This window comes from Heteronotia binoei, chromosome 12, assembly GCF_032191835.1.
Source record: "Heteronotia binoei isolate CCM8104 ecotype False Entrance Well chromosome 12, APGP_CSIRO_Hbin_v1, whole genome shotgun sequence".
Taxonomy (NCBI): domain Eukaryota; kingdom Metazoa; phylum Chordata; class Lepidosauria; order Squamata; family Gekkonidae; genus Heteronotia; species Heteronotia binoei.
In genome coordinates, this window is record NC_083234.1 from 73,934,719 (window position 1) to 73,948,717 (window position 13,999).

At 42.9% G+C, this 13,999-nt stretch overlaps 1 protein-coding gene across 4 annotated transcripts in view; it reads left to right on the forward strand.

The window, feature by feature from the left end:
- The first annotated feature begins 675 nt into the window (after window positions 1-675).
- Window positions 676-13,999, forward strand: part of GOLGA2 (golgin A2) — a 48,624-nt gene continuing 35,300 nt past the window's right edge. Inside the window, exons 1-8 of one of the 4 annotated variants that reach the window (XM_060250500.1) lie at window positions 676-838; window positions 6,008-6,130; window positions 6,516-6,596; window positions 9,624-9,752; window positions 10,347-10,390; window positions 10,499-10,562; window positions 13,176-13,235; window positions 13,613-13,693. In XM_060250500.1, the coding sequence (XP_060106483.1) occupies window positions 791-838; window positions 6,008-6,130; window positions 6,516-6,596; window positions 9,624-9,752; window positions 10,347-10,390; window positions 10,499-10,562; window positions 13,176-13,235; window positions 13,613-13,693 (630 nt within the window). In that variant the 5' untranslated portion in view covers window positions 676-790. The remainder of the gene's footprint in view (window positions 839-6,007; window positions 6,131-6,515; window positions 6,597-9,623; window positions 9,753-10,346; window positions 10,391-10,498; window positions 10,563-13,175; window positions 13,236-13,612; window positions 13,694-13,999) is intronic. The other 3 variants (XM_060250501.1, XM_060250502.1, XM_060250503.1) reach the window with 3 other exon arrangements.

Here is a 13,999-nt window from a genome sequence, read left to right on the forward strand (position 1 = left end):
ACCAATCCTGCATAAAAATTTGTGTGCATGCACACTTCTTCACACAACTACTTCCCTGTTTTCTTAATTTTAACGTAACTGTATGAATAATCCCTGTAATGGTCACGTTGGTGTGAAGCAGCAGAACATATTTTGAGTCCAGTCAGCGATGCCTTTAAGACCACCAAAAGCGTCTTCAAGGCATGAGCTTTGGTGCGCAGGCACACTTCTTCACAGAACCGCTTTCCTAGTTTCTTAATTTTAACAACCCTATGAATAATCCCTATAATGGTCACGTTACGGAAGGGGGGGAAAGGCTTTTCTGAGGGAACACCAGGTGGGCTGCCCTGTTGGGCCTGAAGCAGCAGAACAAATGTTGAGTCCACCTTGAAGACCCAACAGAAGTTTATTCGAGGTATGAGCTTTCCTATGCAGGCGCCTATCCGAGGAAGTGCGCCTGCACTCGAAAAGCTCATTACCTGGAATAAAACTCTGAATGGTCTTCGAGGCGCTACCACTGACAGGACTCAAAATCCCATCTTGCTGAGGCAACGCGACTGAGGGGGGGAAAAAAGGCGGGAAAAGGCTCGTGCCAGCCCCTCCCCCCGCCCCTCTCCCCGGGCCCCGTCCCCGCCGCGCGTGCGCCGTAAGCAACACCTCCGGCCTGGCGTCTGGGCCCGCCCGGGTGAGCCGGCTGAGCCAGGCAGCGGGCGGAGCCTCCCCTCCCTCACGCGCTCTCCTTCTTCTTCTTCTTCTTCCCCACCCACTTTCGTCCCTCAGCGGGCTGACGTGGCCCGGGCCCGGCTCCGACATGGCGGACGGGAGCAGGCAGAGCAAGCTGGCGGCGGCCAAGAAGAAGGTAAAGCGGCAGCTGAGGGAGGGAGGAAGGAAGGCCCGGATATTTCCCCTCAGGTCCGACAGGGCGGCTGGGGGGGGGGGGCGTTTCCGGGCCCTGGAAGGAATCTCCGGGCCTTGGCACGCCCCCAGCCCTCCCTGTGCCGGGCCTACCCTTGTGGGCAGCCCTGGTTTGCTGCCCCCTGAGGGGCTGGGGAGGGAGGCCGGGTCGCTGCCCCTGAACGAGGCCGGGAGGGCGGGCCTCCTTATGCACGGCGAGGGGAGGCGAGAAAGCAGGCCTCCCCCCTTGTAGGTTTAAATATCCCTGGAAGGTGAAGCCGTGAGAATCCCTCTGCCCCGGATAGGACGTGGGGACTCCCGTGTTCCCTCTAAGCTGCAGAGTCTTGTGAGCGGCTGCATCAATGGAGGGTGCTCTGGGGCCCTCCTTCCTGAGCGAAGGCGAAAACGTGTGAGCTGGAGGCTGAAAATGATGTGAGCTAGCTCACGCTCACTCGGCTTAGAGGGGACGCTGCTTGGGGGGTGTGAGGCGAGCAGGCCTGTAGCTAGGGGCTGGGGGGGGTGTGTTACTGGGGAGAGGCCCATGGGGGTGAGTGGAGAGGCTGGGGGCCGGCCCTCTTCCCTCCTGTGTAATTTAGTTTTGCACCTGATTTATACGTGAGACTGCCGATCAGCTGATAGGTGGGCCCTTGAAATGGCATGGGACCAGCAGTGGCGCAATTTAAATCACATAGGAGGGGGTGGGCATGGGGGTGAGGGGCCCCAAAGCCCTATCAGGGGGCCAGGCCTGGTTAGCTATGGGCCTGGAGGTGAGACCCCTGTTTTGGAAGAGAATCCCCGTATAGAGAATCCCTGTTTTGGAAGAGAACCCCTGGTGTCTAAACTTGCTGGATTGCACCCCTTTTATGCATGTAAGAAGAACCCTTTTCTTTTAGGTTTAAGGTCTTAAATATACCTTGACTACCTGGAAGAGGATCCCCTGTATAGCCTTGGTGACAGTTCCCTTTTTGTTAAATACCATGGTTGCATCTCTTGAATTCCTAGGGAAAGAAAGGATTTTCACACACACATGCCTGGTTTGGTGAGAAAGCCCCCCCCCCCCCTCAACCATCTTAAATGCTTCCATTGAGAGGATTTCCTAATGCACATGGGGGGGAGAGGAGGAGTCCTAACTTAAGACACATGCTTTGAATGCCTGGGAGTGTTCTTCCTATCACCATGTGGGTTTTGGAGGAAGGTAAAAGACTTGTGCTATTAAATGCAATATATACAGGCCGTGAATGTGTCGGAGATAACTTGTTTCTGCGGCCTTTCCCAACACACCATTCCTTTTTTGTTGTGAACTTCTGTGGACTCATGAAAGTCATTTTCCACACTTTTATGTATATAGCTAACACCTCTCCCCCAGCCCTTTAAATAACCTGGAGGTCGAGTTAAAGTCCATCTTTCTAATTCCTCTCTCTACATATTTTGGAAGAGATTTGCAGGGCTACACACACATGTTCCCCCACACTGTATGATTTATGGATGCTAGATGAGCAGAACCTCCAAAGCATTGGGAGTCCCTACTGCCCTCACCATTTTATAATCCTACAATATCTTCCACTGTAACCCATAGAGGAAGAGGTGGTAAATAAAAGAATGCCCTCCTAAGTTTTGCACCTAATTTATGTATGAGTTTGAAGGAGCCTTTGTATGTTCATTGGGTCCTGTAAGAAGTGTCAGTCTTCAGAGCAAAGCAACTGCAGCCATACCACCCAAGATGAAATTTGGGTCATGCTGCACTACTTCTTTGGCTTTGGTGTAATAGAGGTGGTCAGTGACAATTCCCCAGATGCCGCTGTGCTCACATGCTTGTTGTGCAGAGCTTCCTAGAGTGGGTTGCATAAACTTGTAGTGCCATCATGCATGTATTATAAACTTGCCGCCATAGGCAGCTTTTAAAATTTGTCACTGAAAATCCGCCTGTGGCAAAAATGGTAGTGACATCTCCAAGATGGTCCTTTGTGCCCATGAGGCTTCTTTAGGATGAATATTCACCAGAACAGCTGTCACTGTGTACCATGTGCTGGTCAGCAGTTGTGTGTCTCAAGAGGGAGGTGTTAGTGTCAGCTGAATTCTGCCTCAGAGAACCAAAAGTTTAAGGTGTAGCCTTGCTTCAGTAGTATCTTGATTGTCTATAGTAGTAAATAAGGACCATTCAGTAGTAAAAACCATCGCACCTTCCAGTCTCGAGAAGGCCAGTGCCTTTACTTGTTTGTAGGAGCATGGTCCTTGTTGCATTTTCTTTACTCCCTGAATGATAGAGACACCATTACAGGCTATTAGATAACTAATTTGTCTGGTTTTTCTAGGATAAGAGGCTTGTCTAGCACCTCTTCCTCTAAGGGTTACAGTGGAGGATATTGTAGGATTATAAAATGGTGACGGCAGTAGGGACTCCCAGAGTTTGTTCAGATTTGGGGTTAGACCTAAATGCAGTTCAGTCTCACACTCTGATGAAATTTGGATGCATCAGCTTAGGACTGATTATTTAAAAGCATTTAATAACCTGTTTTCCCATTAATCAGATTGTCCAGAGAAGCCTACAGAATATAGAAAACTTACAAATGATAAACATAAAAAGGAAGCAGCCTGGCTTCAGGTTTGTACAGAAATAAATGCCATGTTTAGGCCACAAGTTCCATTTTAACACTGAAAAGTCAAACTTGGCTTTTTAATTATTTTATCAAAATCAAGAAGCTTTGCTCAAACACACATGTTTGCCAGTCATCGTTTAGGGTAGAACTGATTACATGTTCCTAGCAAACCAGGATTGACTTCTGAACGAGTGCTTGGGAGTGTATTCTGTTAAGTTCAGAGCAAATTACTTCAAAATAAAATGCATAGGATTTAGTAGCAAGCCTCACTGTATAAACACTGAAATCTGGATGTTTAATTTTTCTGGTTCTCCTGGGACTTAGTTCAGAAGAACTAGAAGGGCTGGTTTCATTGGCTTTGATGTTCAGGTTTTGGGTGAAACTGCTTACGCGGAGTGTGTGTTTGCACTGAAAAACAACAAATAGGCCATAGATTTACTCCAGTGAATCAAAGACAACCACAACTCAGTATGGGGGGTTCTTATACTGGGAGGTTACTTATGGGATGCTGGTGAATCAACCCGGTTTGAATAAGGCTCTGTGGAAAAAGTTTTCTTAGAGGCACAGGTTGTCCCAAAGCCTTAACGGTCCCAGGAAAAGTGCATTTTATATGCTGTGTATATGACATGTAATATCAGGTCCTTAGGACTCAATGCAGTTCATGTTTGTACTTTGGGGTGTGAATATTCTGGGACAGAGATGTTTTAGAAGTGCTCAGGCTGCACATTTTAGAAACAACAGTGTGTTCACTTTCTCCCATGTGAAACTATCCTCACTTCAACATCCTTGTCATAAGTCCTATGCCATGCTCTGCCACTGGCTGAAATGTGGCTAACAGAGACCAGGGCCTTCTTTTGAATAGCGCTGAGTTTGTGAAACTGATTTTCCAAGAAGTTTCACAGTTGTTTATTTTTAATGATTGTTAGATGCCCAGAATAGATGGTTGAAAGTGCTTTCGATGGTATTAGGTTTTGTAGCTGATTATATTGTTGGGTTTTGTTCCTCAGTATTCTGCATTTGCTATGTTTGTGCTTTTAATCGCTGACAGTTATTTCTTAATTTGTATTGTGGATTTTATAGCTATTAGCTGAGTCACATTTAGAGCGATGAGGCATAAGATGTGAAGTTTTCAGGATAGCAGTAAAAGTCAAGAACTAATAAGTCTGTTGGAAAGTTGGTATGGGTCACTTACTGGAAGAAGGCATGGTATATCTGGGTGTAGAGTGTTGAGGATAAAATTGCAAAAGTAGTTTTTGAGGAGTGTTGAAGGAGTGGCGCTTGGTACATACTAAGCATTTGTGTACACCTGGCCACCAGATGGAATATTAAGGTCATTACTTTGTTGTCAACTTGATATAGTGCTCAAAGCACATTGTGCTATTGCATTATTTGTGAAATCAGAGAACCAAGGAAAATATGTAAATAATCCTCTGTCAAAATACTCCTTTGGAGTTTGGTTTTGTCTTACATTTGAGTCTCCTGAATAGGGTTAGTTTGTTGTATTGGGAAGAAATAATGTAGCTGTTAAATTAATGGCAGCAAATCTTCCCTTTCAGTGATGCAGGAATTTTATCTTAGGTTACATATTTGTAGTTCCTACAATGTTGGAGCTTTAATTATGGACAATTATTTCTTCTGAAATTGTAGTCTTTCTTCCTGAAATGCCCTAACATTCTTCCTTTTCTTTTATTAATAAACTCCTTCAAGCAAAGATCTTGAGCACTAAACCAGTACAGTAGAATAAAGCAAAACACATGATAGGATATAACAGAATAAAATATTGCAATACTTGTGAACAGTTTTCCTATAAAGCATAGACCATTTCCATCTTACTAGCACTTTAGTGAAGCTGATATACAGCCAGGATAAGCATAATCCAAAAATCTTTAGGTACAGTCCATTGGTCACAAAACAACATGAGATAGTCTATAGTCTCTGTTGTTCCAGATGCACAGCAACAGAAGTTACCTGAAAAAGGGGCTTTAGCAAAGCATCCTTCCTACATCTGTCAGCTAGCTATCTTATGGCTACATGACCCTATGGGCTAGTTTTTGATTAGAAGTACTTACTTTGTTTTAGAGGTACTGCAAATGTTTGCAAAATTCGTATCTGGTGGTTTTGTTACATTTGAGGTTAGGGCATTAAACAGTATGTACTTACCTCTCTGTTCTGAATAGTCTATTAACCCATGATAGGCATTATTTTTTGCCTCATGTCTACATTTTTTGTTGCGATTGATTAGGGAATGGAGTTAATGGGCATTTCAAGAGGTCAATCTGAACCTAAAATCACCTCAAATCATGGAGCTTTGCCAAACACAAAACAAGGCATAAAAGCTCTAGTAAGTTTCTTGCATATTGATGATGCATTTAGTTAGTACGGTAATTACATCACTACCAGTGGAATCCAGTAAGCATGCTTGATCCTTTTCCTAATCACCTCACACTAGAACACAAAATACGTCTTACTGTAGTTCTTAGTTTTTGGACATAGAAGGTTTACTTAGTTTAACTTCAAGCTTTTCTTCCATTTCTCAGCTGAAAGAATATCAGCAGAAGAATAGCCCTGGAACAACAGCTGGAGCCAAGAAGAAACGCAAAGGTAAAGAAGGAAGTAGGCCGGAGACACCAATTAATGACGGCAGGGAGTCTCCTGAAAACGTGAGTGATTTACTATCTTCTTTACACTTCTAGTGTCCTTGAAGGTAAAGTTAAAAGTTGTAAGAAACTGAACCTTACAATAGGTTTCTCACTGTTACATTGATAGGATAAATAAGGTCAGATAAACTAGGCATTTGATCCTGTAGTTGTATTCTGGGAAATGCTCACTGAGGATGCTTTGGGCAAGTGTTGCTTCCTGTTCCTGAGCAGATTACTTGCACATAAGTTCCATTGATTTCAGAAATGATTTTCATCTAGATGTTCTTAGGATCTCAGTATCCTATTTTTCTTTTTCCTTTGGCTTCAGGAACCCATTTGACCAGTGTTCTCATTCTGTCCCTTTTCTCAGCTGTTTCTCTTTCCCCTTTTCTTTCACCTCCTTTAGATTCAGAACATTCTGAAGGTGCTGGTGTCAGACCTTAACCGCTCCAATGGGGTAGCCATACCTTCATTGGACAAGAGGAAGGTGAGGCAGCATTCAGAATAATCTGTCCGGCTGGTTTGCTGTCCATACTGCATGCTTCAGATCTTGTTTAAAACGAGAGATTTTTTTTTTAAAACCTGTGGGTGGGTTGAATAGAACTTCATTTGGGGATGTTCATTGCCAGTTGTGTGAATGTTGTTGTCATCATTAACATAGACCTATTTTTAACCTGGTTTTTTTTCTTGTTGCTCTTATGTGTGTTTTCCTTGGCTTGGCTCAAGTTTCAAGCATGAGGGAAGGGAGGGCCATTGACTTTTTAAAGATAGCTTTGCTTACAGCAGTTGCTTTGCAGTAATGTCAGGCATCTCTGAGGGGACTGGGTAGAGATAGCTACTTCCAACATTTCCTGTTTCCAGGGTGATAGTAACTGAATGCACTTGGCATTGTTCACTGCAGACTACCGGCCGAGTATGACTTTTGCTCTTTTGATATTCTTTTCTCCATGTACGTGGTTTTTATTTAGAAGCATTTCATCACAAAGGGCAAGTTCTCACTCATCTCTAATAAAATGTTCAGCCTGGTGGATGAGCTGTATGGTTATTCATGCCAGCTCATGTTCTGACAGGTGATGGAACATGCACAAGTGATAAAGTCTGGGAAGTAATATACATTCAGATATGCCTAAGCAGGAAGTTAGGCATGCTTTCTGTCAAGTGTTTATAGGTTCTGGAGTATTCTTATTCCTTGTATTTTCAAGGACTGCTGCTGTGTATATGCTGATTTGACTAGCCCAGGTTCTATTTGTTTAAAACAAAATGCTAGTTGTAATAGAAACCCAGAAATAAAACCTTGTTTTTAAGCGTTTTCAGATGTCCACCAAAAAGTAACTTTACATTTGTAAAGTGCCATTTAAACAAAGCTTCTATTCCATTTTTGTATTTGATGACCAAGGTAAGCATACAAGTTCCTATGTCAGGGACAAAAAAGTAGAATTTGTGTACTATAGTAGATAATTCACTGATGTATTCCTTTTGAGCCAGTTATAGCTGAGATGTAGTCCCATGTTGTTCCAATGGAACCTGTTCATAGGCAAAAAAAAGTTACAGAAATGTTCTTTATCCAACATCTCCAGTGAAGCTGGCCATCCTGTGAGAAAACGTGTGTCCACCTTCTTTTATTTCTCAGGAATGATATTTTCAAAGTCCTTTGAAAGCTTGGTCCTGAGATAACCTGGGTTTCGCCCCAGTTTAACTTTGGAAAGCCACTCAACTTCAGTGCTTCAACAATAGCATTAAAATAACAGAGGCTTGTATTTTGGAAATAAGAATGTATCAACCTGAGTCTTTTAGGATAAATCTGGTAGCAATAAACAAGGAAGGAGCTGGTCCTTGCTACAAGGCAATAATTCTTGTTTGCCAAGTGAAGACATTTGACCTCAGGATAATAGTTTAATAGAACTAATTCTAGTTTGATAGAACTAATCCTTTAGGCTAACTTTAGTGGAGTGCAAATGTAGGATGATGGGCCAGTATCTGTCATTTAGATTATGAGATTCAGTGACCTGAGTGCTTGAACTCATGTTCAAGTTTTCCTTTTGTCAGGAATGTACTTGGCAGCTTTGAATGAGCTGTGCTGCCATGCTCAAATGGGAAGGATATTAATCGGCATAACACGTGGTGAGGAAAAATGAGATCTTGGTGAAATGTTTTGCAGAACAGAACTGCTGCATAAGTTATATTGTCTGAGATGGTTTTAATGCAGAAGGTCCTTTAGGATGTTACTGTTTTCAGCAGAAGCTGTAGCAAGATGGAGAATTTTTGCTATCTTGGTAGAATGCCTGATTGAAATGCTGACTTGAACTTTTTTTTTTTACACTACTGGAGTAGAAAAGATTAATGGCAGGCAGCTGAGCTAGTTCTGTTAGTGCCTTTACAATGCAATCAGTCATTCCTCTTCTCTGGAGCTCTGTTTAGTCAGGACAGAAACTTGTCAAGACGGCCCTGGATGGCACAGCTTGTACATTCTGATGTGTCAGGACAGACTGGAGTCTCAACAATTCCATGTTACCCACACAAGCTTCTTCTTTTTCCTTGAAGCCTGTTGCATGCCACAGTTCCAAAATATTTCTGTTTGTGACTTTGCTTTTGTCCCTAGGGTTAGTGTGTTGCATTACTGACCAGAATGACACACAGGCTATGTCAGATGACAAAGTGCATATTTTGATAAACTAACAGATGACATTCTGTCTGTCCTGTGTGCTGTGGTAGTATCTTAAAATGAAGGTTGAAAGTGCATGTTATTTTGGGATATGGGGTGCCAGTCACTCTAGCAACATTTAAAAGTGTGTTAAGGTGTAATAACTTACCTGATTACAGTTACTGTAATCACACAACAGGGACATAAGAGCAGGCCAGAATGAAGAAGGGACAATCCATTGCCTTTTCTTTAGAAGCTTATAACTTCTTCCATGGGCTTTCTAGGACTGAGTATATTTTGTCTCTAGCCAATCTTTTGATGTTACATTATTTTAATAAAAATCGGATTTAGGGTTAATGGGTGCAAGTCCAGTATCCCTGTTTTCCTTGGATCTGAATATATTTTCTGGTGCTACTTTCTGACTTCCTTGCTTTAGAAGTTATGTGCAACATCTTGGGAGTGATGCTTTTCTTTCTGCTTTTCTCCACTTGCGTGGTCACTAACTCATTTTTTTCCATTCCTCCCAGATTGCACTTTTTCACAGAGATGTGAACTTTGTTGAAGCGAATAGTCAATTTCTATCCTGCTTTAGCCTAGTCATTGTTTATTGTCCTCAAAGAAAATCTAGTATGTGCATAATTCCACAGCAGACAGAGTGCAAGTATTAATGTCTGCAGGAAGCCACCATAAAAAACTGCAGGATTGCATAATTTTTAAAAAATTGGTGGATGTGGCTTTGTCCAGGAAAGTGCACATTTATGGAGTACATTTAAGGTTGACAAATGCTTGCAGAAGTTCTGTGCTTGCATGTGTTCATTTGTGTCCCTCCCACCTGCATGGCGCTTGTAATCCTTGTGGTGTGTTTTGTGACAGGCATACTGTGATGGTGGTGTTTCCACTCATAATGCTGAACAACTTGCTGCTGGTGTCCCCACGTTGTCTAACAGCAACAGTGTGCCTAGCTCTGCCGCTCCAGGTCCTGCTAGCATGCACCTGCCACAGGTTTGTGAATGTTTGTGTCACCTGTACTGAACATCAAATGGTGGATTATTTAACTTGTGAAGCAAGCTCAGCATGAGTTGAGAGCAGCCCAGGCTTTCCAAAAGGTTAATTGTGATGCAGGTCAATTGAGAAAGGACTTGGATCCACAGTATACAAAGAGATCTGAGGTGTACGATTTGCTCATTTGTTAGGCATAATGTTGTTGGAAGAGGTAATTTGTTCTAGAGCCGTAGGTAGCAGCATGGCTCTTTAAGCACTTTTTTCTCCAGCCTTCAGGCTCTTGTTAGAATCATGTGATCAGCAGCTTTCATTTAAAAACAAAAACACCACTCTGTTTCTAGTTCTTCTGCCTTTTTGATGTTTGAAAATGTGTTGATTGAAATACTAGATAAAGGAAATCTTTTTTAGCTCTAATTTTGTATATTGTTCTGGGGCTTATGTCCTCTGCAGTGATAAATATAGAATAGCAAAAAGTAGGATGTGTCAACCAACTGATTTTATATTACTGAAAATTATATGCGGTTTACATTAATGTATGTGCATGCATAGCATTTTTTGTGACATTAAGTCATCTGTCTCTGTTTTATTCCATAGACCTGTGACTCTGATATTCATACAACTGCCTTGGAAGAAAATAGGTGAGTCATCTTTTTGCACTTTTTAAAATATTATCCCCACCACCCTCAAATGTAAGGATTGTATTATCAAGCTGCCTTATTAAGAGACACATCTTGCTCCTTTTCCAGGTCTCTCTCTTTGACAGAAAGTCTCCGCCAGCTTTCTGAGCAGCTTAATGGCATGGTCAATCAGGTAACAGCTAGATTCTTCTGATTTGTCCTACTTAATTATTCTTGCAGCCTATTGGGGCTGAATAGCTAGCTCAGGAATTTTCTGCAACCCTGAGGAGTTTGGTGCCAGATGTTTTAACGCCAGGAACCAAAAATTTTTTGTTTTGAATTTATCAAATGATCAGTAGGAAGAATGTGTGAATGGGATACAGCTATACTCTGGAGATACTCATTAGTAACTCATAAAATACGCTTAGGGAGGCAGTGTGTGCTTTTATGCACCAAAACCTGCCTGTTTCTGGTCAGAAGCTCACATTCCAGTGGGGCAGACATTTAAGTTGGGTGCAGAAAAAACAGCACATACTTGTGCTGGGCAATTATGTTCACCATTCACTGTTTACCATTGGAATTGGACTGGAAGCACTTTGCCAGCTGAATCCTTTGTGGAGACTGCTGCCAAATGAAACAGCAATTCTGAGCAACCCAGGTAAATCAACAGTGTGGTATAATTATTCATTCTTAATGTTACTGAGACATGAATGGCTGTGACCAGGTCAGCCCTTACCAGGAACAGCTTCAGCAGCTGGACTAGGCTAATCTGAGAAAGTGCACTCCTGGGCACCTCTGCTGTCTGTTTCACAATTAACAGAGTGGAGTCCAGGCCTTTTTTGCAGCAGGAACTCATTTGCATATAAGGCCATACACCCCTGATGTAACCAATCCTCCAAGAACTTACAGGGCCTACTATAAGCTCAGGAGGACTGGCTACATCAGGGGCGTGTAGCCTAATATGCAAAGGAGTTCCTACTACAAAAAAAAAGTCCGGGTGGGGTCTAGTAGTGGTCCCATATCGAGGGGATTGTGGAGAGTACTACCTCATCCAGAAATGGAAGGCTTATTCCTTAACCAGATGTATCTCCAGCCAACGGTATTAGAAGAAGATATTGGATTTATATCGCGCCCTATACTCTGAATCTCAGTGGTCACAACCTTCTTTACCTTCCCCCCCCCCCCCAACAGACACCCTGTGAGGTAGGTGGGGCTGAGAGAGCTTTTTACAGCAGCTGCCCTTTCAAGGACAACTCCTGTGAAAGTTAGGACTGATCCAAGGCCATTCCATCAGGTGCAAGCGGAGGAGCGGGGAATCAAACCTGGTTCTCCCAGATAAGAGTCCACGCACTTAACCACTACACCAAACTGGCTCTTTCTGTCATATCTGGCTCTATCATATCTGGACTTAAGCATATCAGAACACTTAGGGCATTCCATTCTCTCTATTTGCTGCCTTCCAGGGGTTCAAACCCAAGGAGGGGCATTCCTCTCCATCTATTAGAAGGCAAGTGCTCATGACCTGAGTTCGATCCTGGTGGAAGCTGGGTTCAGGTAGCTGGCTCAAGGTTGACTCAGCCTTCCATCCTTCGGAGGTCGGTAAAATGAGTACCCAGCTTGCTGGGGGGAAAGCGTAGATGACTGGGGGAGGCAATGACAAACCACCCCTTAAAAAGTCTGCCGTGAAAATGTTGTGAAAGCAATGTCACCCTAGAGTGGGAAACGACTGGTGCTTACACAGGGGACTATCTTTACCTTTTCTCTTTGAAGGAAAAGATTTGGCCGGGCTGGACTAGGAGGCACCTCCCTCCTCCCCTGTAGGGCCAGGTTTCTTCTTGCTTTCACACTGAATAAGCAAAGTTTCCTCCTGTCCAGCTGTGTCTAGCTTAGTTGGCAGAGCCTGTTCCTGTCTCTGGGCTAGGATTCAGCAGCAGCAGCAGACAGAACATTAAACAAAAGAAGACCTTAGTGGGCAGCCTGGACTTTTGCCCTGAAGGGATGATCTTCAGGACCTCAGAATAGCTTACGCATGAAGAATTTTCAGAGATAACTGGATTAATGGAATACAGAATCTGAAGTTTTTAAATTTCCTCTGCTCTCATTTAGTCAAGAATTTGTGACATATTTAGTGTTGTATCATCACAATGTGAATTATTTTGGATTTCCACTTAAAGGTGAGCTATAAATATTTGGCAAGCTATATGTATAAACATGGACTAAGCTGCAGTAGAAAAACAGAATATATTCCCAGTTTTTTTGGAGCTCAGTCCATGTCAGTGGGCACCTTCGGCCTTCAATTCTGGCGGCTTGATTGCTGCATACAAAGTCTTCCTCCATAGTAAATGTATTTCTAATGGTCTGCAGTGCTTTTTGTGGTTGTATTTTATAAATTTGTACTGGATTTTCTCTTAGAAGGACATCTCTAAGTAGAGGCTGGGTAGGGTTTTTCTATATAGTGTGAAGCATGGTATGTTTCTTTGTCAAATATTGTGCTAATCTTACTGTTTCCTGTGGCAATGATGTACCTTAGTTCTCTTTGCTCTCTGCCAGTGGTGTACTGTGGCCTAGGAGATTAGAGGAAAGAAAAATGGAAATGAAGCAGTTGTATCTTAAGGGCCTGTCTCAGTTGAGGGGATTAGACCAAATTACCTTCAGATGTATTTTAGCTTTGCATTTATCTGATTCTGAAGGAACATTGTCTGCTTGCAAAGGGAATATCTCTTTGAAATTCATGTTGACATATCCATAGAATGTATTGTTTGTAACCAGTTACTTGTTAGGATGACAAATACCTAAACTTTTGCAGCCTACACCCTATGTGAATGGGGAAAGTTCCACGTCTTCCACTGATATGAGAGAGATGGCGGTGAGTATACAGCCCTGACTCTCTTGTCAGGTAGCATTGTTTTCCATAATTCAGTCATTTATCTACTGTGAACTTTGACCAAAAGCTGTTTCACCCCTTTTTTAAAAAGAGGGGAAAGCATCCAGTCCATGTTCAAAGAAAGGTTTTTGCATGATCTCCAGGAAGTTCCAAGGTCTCTTTGAAGGGGGATTGAGCTCTTGTTCAGTTTTTGACAGTGTTTTTTTGGTGGGTGGGGAAAGGATAACACAGAAATGCTCAAATGTTATGTGATTATTTTCTGCTCAACTGTGATGTTGATTATTTTCTATCCTTTAATTATTTGCCTTTTCTCCCGTTACACTCCCTTCCTCTTCCTGCTCTCTGCATGTGCCCATCAGACACGTTACCAGGAGCTGGCAGTAGCCCTAGACTCCAGTAATCTAACAAACAAACAACTCAGTACAAAGATAGAGGAACTGGTAAGAAATGATTAGACCAATCTGTTTGGCCTTGCCTTGCTGTTCCTCTGTGCTCTCTGGGTGTCCGCAAGGCCCTGGGTTCTTTTACAGTGCCACAAGGAAAGGTGCAGCTTGTAGAAGATTTGAAAGGAAAGCCAAGTCTGCACTTGCCGATTTTTCTCGCCTCAAATGTTCATCTGGATTGAAGGTCTGGGGTATGCGTCTGCATACTCATGAATATTCGTGGCCACCTCCACATCTGAAAGCTAAATTCTTGGGTATACAAGCCCCCCCCCCCATAAGTGAAAATCAAACAAAAGCACAGAG